Source organism: Leuciscus leuciscus (assembly GCF_965113295.1).
Source record: "Leuciscus leuciscus genome assembly, chromosome: 12".
NCBI lineage: Eukaryota > Metazoa > Chordata > Actinopteri > Cypriniformes > Leuciscidae > Leuciscus > Leuciscus leuciscus.
Genome location: NC_138736.1, coordinates 3,639,316 through 3,656,481, shown reverse-complemented (window position 1 = coordinate 3,656,481; position 17,166 = coordinate 3,639,316). Strand labels below are relative to the sequence as shown.

At 37.4% G+C, this 17,166-nt stretch overlaps 1 protein-coding gene across 1 annotated transcript in view; it reads right to left on the bottom strand.

The window, feature by feature from the left end:
• csmd3b (CUB and Sushi multiple domains 3b) overlaps positions 1–17,166 on the bottom strand; it is a 466,880-nt gene that overhangs the window by 270,626 nt on the left and 179,088 nt on the right. Inside the window, exon 5 of the mRNA XM_082185594.1 lies at positions 9,381–9,588. Coding sequence (XP_082041720.1) covers positions 9,381–9,588 — 208 coding nt within the window. The remainder of the gene's footprint in view (positions 1–9,380; positions 9,589–17,166) is intronic.

The window sequence follows — 17,166 nt, the reverse complement described above, 5'->3', positions numbered from 1 at the left end:
GATTTCTGAAGGATCATGTGACACTGAAGACTGGAGTAATGATGCTGAAATTTCAGTTTGATCACAGGAATAAATAAAATTGTAACATATTAAAATACAAAAAGTAACATATTAATATATAATAATAACAATAATATTTCACAATATTACTGTTTTTTATTTTGATCAAATAAATTCAGCTTTGGTGAGTAGAAGAGACTTCTTATAAAAAAATATATATAAAAAAATTTTCAATGGTAGTGCGTATGTGTGTGTGCATATAGTTTCATGTTTACATGTATCGAATAAATGATGGCACGGAAGTGTATGTTTTGCATGTCGTTATGCATACAGTTAAATCTGCGTGAGGTGTGTGTTGAGGGAAGCTGAAGTCCACACAGCTCAAGGTCACAGCAAGGCTCTTCTGCTCTGAATGCTGCTTCCGTCCGGAGCACAAGATTTCCCAGAAGTGAACGTCGGTTAGTGTGCCAGCAAAATTGATTGGAACGTGGAATGCATAACATTACTCTCAATTGATGTTCAATTCACTTTAGTCTTCCCCCCCACCCACCTCGTTGTTATTTAAGCTTTTGGCAAGAAACGAAGAAAAGCACAGATTATATGAAAAGCACCTTTGTGTGCCAGTCTATCACGAAAGGAAGGGCTTTTCAATGACACAGTCATGACGGATTAAAACGAAAATTATCTTCATTTTCAGCTCATATCAAGAGATAAATCAACTACATATTAGGCTATCTATTTTGTTTCTGATCAAGCATTAATTACAAACATGCCTAAAGACAAACCTGTAGAACTGTCACTTTAAATAAAACTTAAGAATTGTGATAATGCAGTCCATCCTGACAGCATGAAGAGACTTACGAAGACGAGCGAGCTTGATCTGGATCAGTTTTCATCATGGTTAGGTAACTCTGTATTTCTAGCCTTTAGATGCCAGGTTGCTTTACATGTTCACAGAATTAAAAGGGCACCGTTAATTACCCTCCCGTTCCTGCCTCTCATCCCGACACGGAGAGAGCTGGAGGGGTCCTCTGCTGGCATTCACAGTCGATGTGTGTGTGTGTGTGTGTGTGTGTGTGCGTGTGTGTGTGTGTGTGCGTGCGTGTGCGTGTGTCTTGGCTAGACAGAATCTGCAGTCGTTTTTCACATTTTCTGCTCTGATAAATCTGTGGAATGGATTTAAACATGGTAAAATGTGTTACAACTGAGTGCTGTATTTCTGTGAGCATTATTAAACAAAGCCAAAATGTAAAAAAAAGTCATAAATAAATGAAAACAAGAGATAAGATGATGCAGAACTTTGGGAATGATAGGAATTCCAATTCTGCAGAAATCTGAGAAGTTTTGTCACCTGCCTATACACACACACACACACACACACACACACACACACACACACACACACACACACACTCACACTCACTCACACTTTCACTCACGCGCGCACACACACACGCGCACTCAGTGGCGGTTCTACATTGAATTACACCCTGGGCGAGACCCCCTTCGAGCATCCCCCCCCCCCCCCCCATTTTTTTTTATTTATTCATTTTTTGCAGTGTAATAACTGAACTTTTAACAGTTTTGTTGCAAAGCACAATATTATGGTGAAATTAGATCTCGTGTTTGAGTTAAAACCGAATTATTGTTAAGCATAGCAAGAATCATAGCAAAAAGGCTAACAAATAAGAGTTATACCCACCAATTAATATTGCCCCCTTCATTCATGACATGGATACCGTAATCATACAGAGAAAACATAGTTGCATTGCATACCTTTATCTTTCGCTCGTTTCTAAATTGGGCACCTGATGGCTTTGACCTTTCGTGTCCATCTCAACAGATTTCCCCTGATCCCCCCCAGACCAACTGTCACTCACGACGAGTCACGACCAGAAGTCAAGACTAAACCAATTCACCTTGGTGGTGGTGACCAAGTAATCGTTTTGTATTACCTATTTTTATTAGCCATTCAGACAATTCAGAAAAACAAAAATGTGCAGGAAATATAGAGGCCTGTATTTATAATATTATGAATGAAATGTGCGTTATTTGGAAGAAAGTCGAGGTGTGACTGACTTAGATAACTATATGGATCCCCCGTCCCCCCCCCTTGTCCGTTCCATTTGGGAGAGACCCAGAGGTGAACTGTCATCCGCGCCCGCGCCTCCGCGCCCCCTCCCCTTTCCCCTTCTCAAACAAACAGCTTCTGTGCACGGCATCTTCTCAGCTAGCAGGGGCGCAAATTTGCCAATTCCCCACACAGTGAAATGATAGATAATAGAAAACCGCTTCGCGGCGCAGATTTTTTATTATTATTATATTTTTTTCTGCTCGTGCCGGCGGCGCCGCCCCGATTGCCCGGTTCGCCCGTGCCAAAAACCGCTACTGCGCGCACTAACCCGCACACACACGCACACACACGCATGCACGCCTTCTAAATCATGGTTTATAAATGCAATAAATTGATCAGAGTTGCACCCATTCAGACACACACTCATGCACGCACAAACACACACATACACACACTCAAATGGTTTCAATCAAATGTAGTTTTTCAAAACAGATTTTTGACTTCCACCAACTTTTTTTTTCCCTAAAAAGCGCTCATCTTTTACCAGAAGTTACATCTAAGTACATCCAGTGAGATGCATGGGAATGCTAACAGTTAGCTAACACTTCTCAATAGCATCCTCTGCTATAAGCTAAACAACCAGGTCACATCTTGAAGTGTGTGTTTTTCCAATATCCTCTACATACTCATCCGTCAAGGTGCTGCATGAGATTCAACAAACAACATCATCTTTCCACAAACACGTTAAGGCAAACTAGCCCTCACCTTGCAAACACAATCTTCCTTTACTCAAATAACCTGCATTTCGGATAAATAAACCACAAGCAATCGCACACAGCCTGGAGAATGAAAAAGAAGCGTCCGCGACATTGAATTATCTCCGACTACAATGCACTCCCATAGAGCAGTGCACGGAAAGTGAGGTTGCCTTGCCCTTTTAAACATGGTCAATACACCGCCTTCCCGTGAGTGATGGAGAGGGACAAAAGTGATCCAATCCAATCATCTCCAATAAAAGTAGAGGATAAATTGTGATGGGAGGTAATGAGCGTTTGTCGGGAGTTAATCCCACTGTCTCTCCGGTGAGAAATGGCTCATTCCTCTTCTGTCCCGAGCAGAACCCAGACGTTTCAGGCCTTGATTTGAATGTCTGTGTCTGATCTATTTCTGGACAGCAGTTATTTGTCGAGCCCCAACTTTTCTGACTTAAAGCTTAAAGATGTTGCACTTCTAAAATTGTACTTTGGCAGATACAGCGGATACAACACTACAAGACGTTCCCGGCAGCCGAGCTGTCGCGTTCTGGCTTCAATCACGTCAGCTCTCACAACAACACTGGGTCTAATCACTCTCGCTGCATTCTGGGGGTTCAGGCTGAAGTGACGAGTCTCTGAAACGCTGACAGGCCGGAGAAGCTCACAGACCAGGAACTGCTGGAGATATCTGCACTCGAGTCACACCGAAGCTGTCAGAGGCATCATAAGACACGCAGCAGACTGTGGTCCTCGGGTGATGGATCCAGAGGAGGAACGACGGGGAACTTAAATCACAGGGAAATGATAAAGCCAGCAGAAGCTTTACACCTTAACGCCTTCAGTGGTTCAACACCGCAAAGCGATGAGGAGCTATTATAAGACATCAGATGGAATGCAGTGGGGTCCAAGTGTCTGGGAGCAGGAAATAAACTAAATATTTTAAGATAATTTTTTTTATATATATATTTTTTTTTTATATATATATATATGTTTCTGAATGCTATGAAATTTGTTATTTTTCCAATTCAACTTTTCACTGAAATTGTTATGTTGCTGCTGCTGCTAATAATAAAATAAAATAAGATCATCTGGAATTCAAAATCTTCAAATCTAATATAAATCAGGAAATAAACTAAATGTTGTAAGAATTTCGAACACAAACCTTATTTCCTAAAATTAACTATTTAAGATTAAAAAAAAATTCAATTGAACTTTTTACTCAAATTGTTATGCTGATAATAATAATAATAATAAAATAAATATAGAATTCAAAATCTTATTTAAGTAAGGAAATAAACAGAAGGTTGTGTTTAAGATTCTGAATGCTAAGGCATTTTCCAAATTGAACTTTTCACTCAAATTCTTATGCTGATAATAATGATAGTAATAATAACAATATAATAATCATAATTTACAGTGTATTAAAATACAAATATTTTTCCTGTGTTGTTACTTGCAAAGTTAAAATGGGGAATAAATGAATGCTAAAAATAGCAAATATCTCCCTTTCTAGTTATCCCACACCATTTACAACATCGTTAATTGACAATTAGCAGCAAGATAATTCCTGGAAATGTGACAATAACTGTCTGTGTAATTTACTAATTAAACGTTTGCACAAGCAATAATAAAAAATAAAAAAATGAAGCACTTTACATGTAACCTCATACAAGATACAGTATGTGCTTTGAGCACCACTGTGTTTTTCTAAATCGCCTTTGCAATGGAAAACAGTTGCAAAACAGGCAATACATTATCATACTAATATATCTACATTATCACTTCAATTTCCAGCAGACTTGCAAATGGGCTTGCTTGAACTGTGTGATGACATCATCAGGGTGACCTCCCCAAAATGTAGAAAACCCTCAGTAAATAAGCTGCTCGATCAGAGAGTCTACAGCAGGGAGAATGAAGTTCATGCTTTATTAAAGACATCAATAACGCATCGCTGGAACGCACCGATCTACCTGTGCCGCCTTTTCCAGGGAGTTTCCAACATCTCCTGGCTTTGACTAATCCAATAAGAGGCAATCACTGAAAGGCGGTGACCCAGAAGCACGCGAGAGAGATGTAAGGACACTCGGTAAACGACAGGCTAGATCTGCAATGACGTGAGGGTTGGCGTCGCCTAATCCGAATACACAAAACAGGTCAGGCGAGTTTGCAAAAAAAACAACAAAAAAACATTTGTACACAAGACAGATTAACGTGCCACAAAACTAACGCCAGATGTGATTAAGTGATGAGGCAGGTTTATCTGTTGATCTAGTCTCGGATGAATGAGCAGTGCAAACACGGGGCAGTGAAGCTTGTTGCGTTCACATCTACATGTATCAGATGTCCGCTGTGCTTTGTTTATGCAGCAATCAGCATTGGAGAAGGACCGGCTCATCTACATAACATGCATATTCAAATCAGGCTCTCTGGCTCGCTTTAAAAATCCTCTTTGACATCCCCTTACTTGCCGCTAAGAGACTGTCTTGAATAAATCCCTGTAAACAATGTGTTAACACGTCGCCGGCGCGTGCCTGAAACCATTACGTTTCCCCCTCGACCTGACCGCTTGCTGAGCATCATAGGGAATCTTACCAGCACTTAAAGGGATGGTTCGGAGTAATTTCAACCTAGGGTCTTTTGCACCATGACCTCGAGCCAAACAAGGTCCCTTTTTTCCCTTGGTCGAACATTATTAAAGTTAGAGCTTATTTAGAGATATCAGCCGGATGGTTTAGTGCAGGCGCTAATGGATCCTATGATGTATCTCGTAAATTACCCCCCTAATAATGCCCAGAATGGTACCAAACTTCTACAGTAGTACAAATAGGTTCTGTACTCATAAAACGAGGCATTGGAAAGTTTGTAAGTACATCAGGAGTTTATTTAAATAACACTTGCCTGACGGCTAATGCTACCGCTAACCTGGACGTCGAGGTCACTTCCGTGATTTGGAGAAAACCCGTAAAATCCTGTCAGAAAGTGATGCATAAGGATGTAGTGTAACGACGAATTATTAGTGTGATAGACTAGAAGTGTTGACAACTTAGTGTTAACTAATAATTGTTGCAAACTGGTACTACCAACAAAATATTAGTGCATTCCTGGGACTGGGCGTCGTTACACTACATCCTTATGCATCGCTTTCTGCCAGGACTTTTACGGGCTTTTCCCAAATCACGGAAGTGACCTCGACGTCCGGGTTAGCGGTAGCATTAGCCGTCAGGCAAGTGTTATTTAAATAAACTCCTGATGTACTTACAAACTTTCCAATGCCTTGTTTTATGAGTACAGAAGCTATTTGTACTACTGTAGAAGTTTGGTACCATTCTGGGCATTATTAGTGGGGTAATTTACGAGATACAACCTTGGATCCATTAGCGCCTGCACTAAGCCATCCGGCTGATCTCTCTAAATAAGCTCTAACTTTAATAATGTTCGACCAAGGGAAACAAGCTTCTGGGGGGGTGTTTGGCTCGAGGTCATGGTGCAAATTTACTCCGAACCATCCCTTTAACAGAGCAGATAGAGTTGCTTTCTTCTTTAGTTACTCTCTCACTTTCTTTTTTTAGGAAGATGTGGGACACCCTGCATTTCTTTACGCCACATTTGAGTTTTAGGTAAACCCGTGATCACACTGTAAACTGAAAAGAAAACTCTACACAGTCACAGGGCCTGCAGCAATGCATGTGTTCAAAAATAGCTCATAAGTGACTGAGTTCAGTGCTAAATGTATTTGAGATGCTTGAGTTTAACTTGCTGACATTCGACTTCAAGATTTTTAGTGTCATAATAAAGTGTCACATGTCATTACACCCACATCAGTCAGCCTTTAACTATTTAATTTATAACTCCAGGGAAGTATGATTGTACATCATTTTTTCAAGATGAAAACACCTGTGTATTTCAGACGTTTTAATGTGAAAAATGTACACCAGTGAAATGCAGAGGAAACTATGAAAGCCTGTTTCTTCAGGAGAGTACAAATAAAAAAAGGTAATTGTGACTACATATCTATCAACTGCTTTTTATTTCTCATATTTGTGACTTAATTTATTTCATTTTTATTTTTATTTGAAAATTTATAGTCCATAGTTGTGCCTTTATATCTCACAATGACTTGACAATGTTGTTATTGTCAACTAAAACTATTAAATAAAGTTCGTGGTAATTTAAATAAAGCTCAGATAAATTACAAACATTAGATGAAAATTTCAAACTTAAAAACATAAACGAGAAATATTAGACAACTAACTGAAATAAATGAGTTGAAGTACTAGTAAAACTGAAATAAGTAGCTTATATTAATATATATAAAGTAGCTGTATGGATGGAAGATGCAAAAATTCCGGACAAACATGCGCTTCATGTGAATTAAAAGGGGTCATGACATGAGAAATCAAATTTGCCTTGATCTTTTGACATATAAGAGGTCTTTGTACAATTTAAACATCCTGCAAGTTTCAGAGCTTAAAACGTCCTCATTATAAACCAAGCATTTATTTAATCAAGCTCCAAAAACGCCTTGTTTGGATATTGTGGGATCTGTGACGTCACATGGCAAATACATTTGCATATGTCTGCCTCCAGAGCAAGACATCGACCAATGGCTATAGACCATAGGCCCCGCCCACTGACGTTCAGTTATTAATGGCTGACACTTGCCTACACCAGATATGAGCGTTACGTCAAGTCAAAAGCAAAAGCTATCTACACTGGAAACAGTATACAGATGTGCATTCATTTTCTGACGAACTCCACACACTTGAGTTGGTTTTATATGGATAATGTTTTTAAAACACTTACTTGCATGCAATAGCCAGTAGGCGTTGATACTGTTTGCTATGCAATGACGTTAGCCAATCATAACAGTGGCCGCTTACTAACAAGCCTTAAAGGAGCCGCGCCTTAAAAACTGGGGTCAGAATGAGGGTAAAAATTTTTTTAAAAAAAATGTATATATTAGTGCTGTCAGTTAAACGTGTTACTAACTCCGTTAATGCAAACCCATTTTAACAGCATACATTTTTTTTATCGCGAGATTAACGTTCTTTTTGGCTTAGCAAACTTTGTAGTTTTTTTCACATGCTGTTGCAACAACTAGTAACGTTAGAAAAACTACAATACCACACCGGATCTAGCTAGACCTGAAACAAAACAACAGGCACTCTTGATTGGGCTTGCGAGCCGGCCAAAGAGTAGTAGGCTAACGTTACGTTTCGAGTGGATGGCGAGTGCGAGGCGCCGAAATGGATGCCAATAAGATTCTGAATGGAAAGTTTACTTTTAAAAAGTTGTCAAATGGTTCCAACGTGATCTGTGTGTTTTGTCGTTGTGAACTGAGCGATCATCGCAGCACGTCCAGTCTGAAACACCACTTGATGGCCAAGCATTCTCTGATGGGATTATTTGCTCCAAGTGAGAATGTTAGTGTGAAATTGAACACTACAGTATATGCCAATGTTGTTTTCAATAAAAAAAACATTTGCACAAAGCAAGCCGATCCACTTTTCCATGTTGATAAGAGCATTAAAATGAGAAAAAAATAATGGGACAAAAATAAATCAAGGGACATTTAGAATAGATAAAAATGTGTGATTAATTGCGATTAATTGTGAGTTAAGTATGACATTAATGCGATTAATCGCGATTCAATATTTTAATCGTTTGACAGCACTAGTATATATATGTTTGTTAGTTTGTGCAAAAATTCTATTAAAATTATAAGTGAACCTCAAGGAACATAATAATAATAATAAAAATAAAAAAATATTTAAAAAAATTGTCATGACCCCTTTAATATTGAATGTCATTCTGTTCTCTTATATATGTGAAGATTCAGTATTATATGGGGCGTTTGACAGCCAGGGATGTGGTCCATACAGCCCTACATGACACTGACTGATATCAAAACCATACTTTCCAAATGAGATGTAATTAAAAACTTGGCTAGAGTTCAATTTATAACATTAAAGTGAGGAGGAAGGGCATTTCGGGCGATCGATACTCATGTTCATTTCCTCTAAGAGCTCCACGCAGAACAAGCGTGCAATGGATTTTTCCCTTGAAACAAATGTGGCACAGTATACGAAGGAGAAAACTAAAAAAAACTTGGTAATAATTACCCATCTTTTACCCCATCATCACCAGGGTAGACAAGCCTGGAGGGAGTGAATCAATAGCCCAATTTGAGCCCAGTCAATAAACAGCAGAGGTGAAATATTATGATGATATAAACATTAGACAACAACATTAGATGCTTCCATTATGACTAACGATTACATCCATAAGGTACAGCTGGAAACGACACATGATGCACAGGCACGGCAACAACATTAAACGAGGAACGCTTTAACGCTGTTAAAACATGCAAGACTAAGTCACAGCTAATTGAGACTCATTGGATAACACACAGTTACAGAGGTGAGATTACGGATGGGACGATGACTCATTTAAGATGTCCATGGGATTAAGCAAATATTACCACCCAGCAAAACGCCACAAGACGGATGAGCATGGGAATAAACACAGGTGGGCAAGGCATTTGGACTCACCATATTGTTGGCGGCTCGGACCCCTCCACCTCCAAGTAATCGTACTTTTCCTCCGTCTGGAAGTCTGTAAAAATGATGGAGATGGTGTCTCCGGGATCAGCAAGTATGGTCCACGTACAGTCCGCACTATTGTAATATTCACTCGGGAAATTGGGACTCGTAATGATGCCACTTGAACCCCTCAGAGTATCACCACATGTGTCCTCAGCTGTCAACCAAACACGAAAAGACTTGTGTTAGGAATCGGCCTTTAATTTCTAGACATACTTATACAGCAGAAAATGACAGCTGAACCTTTTGGACTAAATCGAGGCATTTGTACGCCAAATTGTGTGCGCCAATTCACGTTAAGGGTTTTTCCAGCCCATTGTTGAGAGCTAAAAATAGCTCTACGGCAAGTTTGTTCAATATTAAGTATGCGAGAGAGAAGCTGTGGTGCTGTTCATTAATCCGGCACACACTAGGCTCACTTCAAGGCTGTCCCATGATTCCTTTTATCATGTTTTAGTGAGGCAGTGGCTCTTCTGAAGCTTTGGCCCTCTCTCGTTTCGTTTTTGTAAATGGTTTCCGTCACAACAAGGCTTTCAGAAAAACAAGGTCCCAGCTGCATTTCCAGATAGACTCAGAGCTCATCTCTGGTCCCGTTTGCTAGTAGGCGTCCAATTAAATTTAAGTGCGATCTTTTTCAATTTACCAATTGCAAATTTAATTTTTATCTTTAGAAATCGAGTTGCAATAGAACTACGTACAGATAAAGACACATGGACTAGTCTGTGCAAACATGATAAATTATATAGAAATAATTTATACAAAACAAGCATACACTCATATGTACGTACAGTCATGGCACTGAGCCATGTGAACGTACATATAGTGTGTACAGAGATATGTAGAAAGTGATGCTCCCATGTGGAGAATCACTTTTACCTGGGATCAACACATAGTAACAGGTGCAAAAGTTCTTGGCAACAAGAAGAGCTACATTGAAACAATTACGAGAGACGCATTGACATGTCCGGGAGGGAAGCCATGTCGATGCGCACACACGCATACATTTGCATACATAAATAGCAAAAATATACATACACATGACATGCATTCACAGGCAGAAATACTCAAGAGCACATGCACCCGGAGAGGATCATTTATCTTCTACGTTTCTGACGGACGTCTTTCGTAAATCAAATATACTGTATATATGATATAAACTACCCTTTTAACACGGCTCTCTGGTATACTCTATTCTGATTGGACAATTGCAGAATTCAGCGGTCAGATATTTTCAGATATCTTTCATTTCATATAAACACAACTGCCATTATTTTGTGTCTCAATTATGAATTGTAGTGAAAATTATCTTGCCGAAATGTATTATTAATATTATTGTAAGATTGTTACACTATGACTTGCTTTCTTGCGTGAAATACTGCAGGAGATGTTTAAGAGAATGTTCATGCTACTTTTTGTCCATTCAATCAAAGTGGATGGGGACTAGAGACAGTCATTCACTTCCATTGGGTGCAAAAGAGCAGCTTGGACATTCTTCTCATTATCTCTTTTTGTGTTTGACGCAAGAAAGTCAGTCATTCAGGTTTGAAATGATGCGTAGTGAATAAATGATGAAAGGAGTGAGGTAAAACGGCTCTCATTGAACATTAACAATCTATAAAGCAAAGAAAAGGTATGACATGGTTCAGAGAATGAACATGTATTAATAAATATTTTTGTACATTTGTGTGGGGTTTTAAATGCAAGCTTGTCCTAAAACATTTCCACACTCTGATGGCTAAAGCCATGAGAAATAAAACCTGAACTACAGTAATATCAATGCTAATGTCAGTAAATGCGCGCACACACACACACTCACACACTCACACACACACAACTATTAATGTCACTGAGCATGTGATTGACAGCCTCATAAAAATTCCATTACATAAAAGGAACTCAAGAGACAAAACGGACAAAGGTGTGTTTGGGCAAGTGTGAGAGAGTGAGTTTCTCTCCTTTGTTTACAATGAATGTGCTGCATCTCACTTAGATACATTTTTTAATGCACGGCTTAAGTATGCAAATGAAGTGTGACTTAATGCTTGTGGGCATGTTTAAAAATATCCTCATCACAGTCAATGTTGAGGTGGCCTTTTGGTGTGTTGCAGAGTATGCAAGCACGTATAAACCCACAAAAAATAAATAAATGTATAATTCAGAAAAAAAATCCACTTCAATGATAAAAAAGGAATGCGACAGTGTGTGTTTCAATAAATACCAAAGTAGCTCGGCCTTGACATTTGCATTGTAATGTGCAGCCGCGGACCGAGACTACGATAGATTCCCTCAGGGAAATATTTGTGTCAGTCATTTGTAAATCAATTCTGCATTTTTATAGATCTCTCAGTGTCAAATGTGGAGGAGCTATCACTGCGTTTCATATAAACTGGAATAATATAACTAAAGAACATATAGGGTCAAAAAGAAAAAAGAAAAAGTCTCATTCTGCGGTTGTTCACTGGCATACAGCCAACGTCGCTTCAAAATCCATATTGTACTGTTAAAGGCACCTTGGATTTAGTTATAAATATGTCAAAATATGGGGTCAAAAGTACAGTTGTGATCTATGCATGGCTGGTTTTCATCCACCGATAAAATAAATATATAATTTTTTCTTCTGCCAATAGCCATGGTTGATTTTAAAATCATGCTGAAATCCTAAAAGACTGATGTGACAGTTTGACATAAAAGCATGTAATAATTCAACCTTATTACATAGACATATTTTAAAAACAATGGAAATTTGTAGAATAATTAATAAAAAGTATTTTACCAGGACACATTTTTGGACAAAGCTCAGAAACTTGGATGAATTATTCAACACCCGAACAATAACAAATCTTGTGCTTGCCTTTAAATAAAAAATCTTTCATTTTAAAATCTGAAACATTCATACTGAAAAATGCATGCATGGTGTGGATAATCTGTGGAACGTCAAAAGTTGTGCAGAGAGTAAGATTACTAGTTTTTTTTTTTTTTTTTGCTATTCCTCTCAGCCATCAGACACAGCTCTGGGACTATGGATTGAGATGCAGGACTGGTATAAAAGCAGATGCTATGATGAGAGACACAGACACAGACATGTTAGAAAATGATTGTTCAGGGGCCCAAGAGATGAGATCCTCTCCTGTACATCAGCTAAAAGCCAGCCTGACTACACTATATATGTACTACACACTGCAGTGGACCATTAAGATACACAGAGGGTTCCAAAAAAACTGAGAACATATAATTTTGAGGAAGAAAATACTTCTGAGACTTTATTTCTCAGAATTGTGAGTTTATCAGGCAGTTCTAAGAAAAATAGTCAGAATTTGCGATGGAAAAAAGGTCAGAATTGTGAGATAAAAAAGTCACAATTATCTTTCTTTAATCTAAAACTTTGATTATTTCTGGTTTATATATATAACAAGCTTCCATACAAACTTTGATTATATATATAGGGTTAGGGCTGTCAACGTTAATACATTAATGCATGCGTAATGCATTCGTAATATGTACAATATATATCGTTAAAATATAATAGATGTATATTATATGTATATTATAATGCTGATACTATGTATGTATCTAGAATTTGTGTGCATGGCTAGTATATGTCGACAAAATATGATAATAAAATAAAATAAAATAAAATAAAATAAAATAATAAAATAAAATAAAATAAAATAAAATAAAATAAAATAAAATAAAATAAAATAAAATAAAATAAAATAAAATAAAATAAAATAAAATAAAATAAAATAAAATAAAATAAAATAAAATAAAAAGCACTTTTTTTTTTTGTTTTGTTTTTTTGCTTTCTGGTTTCTCTATGTCTTTTGGATTATTATTTCTTCTTAAATGCCATGCCATTCATTGCATTATGTCTTGAGTCCATCACCTGGCCAGATTCATTCAATCACGTTCTGTCACAAAGCCTACTTCTTTCATTTTCTGTTTCCATGCAAAGGCCTATCTACCCACAAATAGTGTTCTCGGGGGGGAAGGCACCTGTCAGAGACTGGAGGAGGAATCTGAGCTGTTTAATCCCTGTGATGTGACAGTCGAGAAGGGTGGAATATGCACAGAGACGCTGGGGGCTTTAGTCTAATCCAGTCCTCCAAATCAAACCATTCTGACTGCACAACGCTCAGCTGAAGAGGGCATTTGTATGTGTGTGATTCATGCCTGTTCAATGTCAAATGCAAATTAATTCAAATGGACACATACTGTATTCATATATATTGTACAAGGCAAATCTATCTATCCATCCATCCATCCATCCATCCATCCATCCATCCATCCATCCATCCATCCATCCATCCATCCATCCATCCATCCACACTGAACAAAATTATAAACGCAACACTTTAGTTTTTGCCCCCATTTTTCATGAGCTGAACTCAAAGATCTAAGACTTTTTCTATGTACACAAAAGGCCTATTTCTCTCAAATATTGTTCACAAATCTGTCTAAATCTGTGTTAGTGAGCACTTCTCCTTTGCCGAGATAATCCATCCACCTCACAGGTTTGGCATATCAAGATGCTGATTAGACAGCATGATTATTGCACAGGTGTGCCTTAGGCTGGCCACAATAAAAGGCCACTCTAAAATGTGCAGTTTTACTGTTACTTTAATGTGTAATCATTTTAAATCATCATCATATAATCGCCATAAAACCTGATTTGACTTGAAATAAATAAATACATAAATAAATAAATAAATATTGTGTGCAGTCCTTTGTGAGAAAGACAGAGATGCCTGAATATTTTTGAAAATATTTCAAAACAACATTATGCATAATTTACTCTTTATGTTATTCCATATGCCTGATTATTATTTAAAAGATTTTAAATGCTCTGTCCCCCCAAACAAATAGTCTGTGTGAACACCGCTGGCCACCGCAAACACTGACAAACAGTCTCATCTGGTCATTCACAGTTCTGAGATCACATCTGTGCTGCATTAGGGGCTCCTCACCCTCAAATCAATCCGTTTTACAGCATCCACACTGACATCTCCGCTGTCCTCCAGAGCCTTCTGTGGTCATACTGTCAAATTTCGTTTTCAAAAATATTCATATTTGTGTTGACGCTTTTTCCTGAGGGCGAGTGACATGATAAACGAGCTGTCGCTGTAAATGTACTAAGTATGTTTGTGGGAGGGCAAAAGAAATGAAGCCAATGCACTGAAAGATATCTGCAGAGAAATGAGAAAACGTTGGTGAATTCAGGTGAGTTCTCGTCTGCAGGAGTGTGTGGGTCCCTCCGTGTACAGTCTCGGAGGAGATTTTTGAAATGTCAGTCCTGACAACCTCAACAAATGTAGGCATACAAACACATTTTCATGCTTTGGAGCACCCAGGAGGCACAAACCCATTTCAACTTTTTGATCTCGACTGCAGAGAGGAGACTTTGAAATGACCACGATGTAATAATAAATGGTACCCGTGTAGAGCTTTGGGAATATGAAGGCATCTCAATTTGAATCAGTGTACCTGATAACACACTTTCTTTTTTTCTGTATTTGGGTGTTTCTGAAACTTTATGCACTCTTTGGCTCTGTGGAATTTTTTTAAAATAAACTTTTAAAACACTTTTTAAAACTCTAATTAGTTTAATATATTCACTTAATATATTTATTGAATTATAGTTTTATTAATATTTTGAATGAGCTTTTATTTTTATTTTTCATGTTAATTTTAATCTAATTATTAGTAATTTGGTTATGTGCTTTTGTCATTTTATTGTCATTATTAAATGTTTTTTTTTATATTGCTATTTAGTTTTCTTCTTTTAGAATTAGTTTAGTTTTAGTCATTATTTATTTCCAGTTAGTAATTTTAGTGCTTCAACTTATTTCAGTTTATTGCCAAGAAAATGTTCCAATTTTTATTTAGTTTATGATTTTTGGCTATTATTTATATTTTATTTCAGCTTTATTTTAATTAACAGAAATGTTTTTTTTTTATAGTTTTTGTTTTTGTTAACAACAATAACCCTGCGCCATATGTTTCATAAACTTCAGGCATTTTATATTCCGAGGGTTGTTTATTATTTACATTAACAAATTTAAAATGTTGTTTTTTTCCCCCTGTTTTGTGAAGACTACCTTAATATACACAATAAAAAAATAAAAAAAATACAAATAAAAAAATGTATATATACATATTTGATGATTTAAAAAATAGTGAAATACACTAACCATTTAATTGTAATAGGCTTTTTTTGGACCAAATCTTGTCTTTTATAAAGAAAATGATTTTATATCATATTTTATATTCATAATGCATATTTTTCATATTAAAATTTTTATATTGAAATGATGGTAAATACTGGTAAAATGTACCAACAATCACATTTAAAAATAAACACTTCATTGCATACCATAAAAATAACCTGTAGTTCTCATTTCCAGTAGATTTCACAATTACAGATTTTTTTTTTTACGTACAGTGACATATGCTGGCATGACAATATTCGGAACATATACCGTATTAATTATTATATAAAGTCCCCATGAAATCAAAGTTGAAGTTTTGTTGGCCTTTATTATGAATATGTTAGTCTTACTGTTATCTATAAGCTAGTTTGCTTCAAAACAATGACAAAATTTGCATTTAGAAGATATACTGTAAGTGTTCAAAACTTACAGTCTCTCACTTCCGCCAATATGGATCAATGATTTTCATGACATCACTCTGAACTTCAACTTCTCATCAGATTTTCTGTCCAATCAAATGCTTTCTATAATCTGAAGCCCCGCCCCCTACATTATAAATAGATGCTGAAATTGGTCACTTGTTCACACTATTACTATTTTCTATAAGATGAATGGCATATCGTTCACTAGGGACAGGGAATGATTCAGACAGTGTAAATATGCTTTCCATTGAGGCGAATGAAGTCTGGTTTAACGTTAATGTCACGCACAGTCGGTGCAGACCACAAAACGTATCAGACGCATTTGAATTCTACACATAATGCTATACTTTAAAGTGATAAGGAGAAAGAAAAACGGATAAACGCAGCATTAGAAACAGCACTGACGAGTAGAAGAGATTACACCGGTGCCATGCTGCTTTTCAAACTACACTCCCTCAGCATGATTATGTTGACTGTTTAGCTTTAGTAACAAGTTCATATTAAATCAAAAGAGGAATCTATTAGACTGTGGCTGTCATACGCTGTCGAATCTGGCTTCGCATAACTCAACGGCTCTGGCCGAGCTGTGATATAAACGAAATGTTATTGGCTATTCCAAAAAAAGGGGAGGAGCTGCACGATATGCCCCGCCCTGTCTTCCTGTTTCAGTGGAAATTACGTCAACACATTGAAAAATGCAGCGAGTTTCAATGCACTTCAATGGGACTTTAAATAATTAAATGATGACCGTCCCCTATTCAAACTTTTTAGATTGACACACGAAATGTGCACGCACACACACACACTTGGTCAGTTAGCCTTTCCTGGTTAAATCCACTGTGTCCCATGGCCCTATACTGTATGACACACAAGCAACAATGAATGTCCATTCAAATCACAATCAGCGTAACAGAGAGAAGCTTCTGAGGGCATTGATATCACAGGGTCTGCCCCGGATAAATCATCTGCTCTCGAGCTGTTTGATTCATCACTGCTCTTCTGGAGGATGTGGACTCAGATCGCAACAACAGGCCACGTCAAAACAAAGCCTGAGATATCACGAAACCATCAAGTGTTATGATATCAGAGCCCACTCGGGCACCAGCA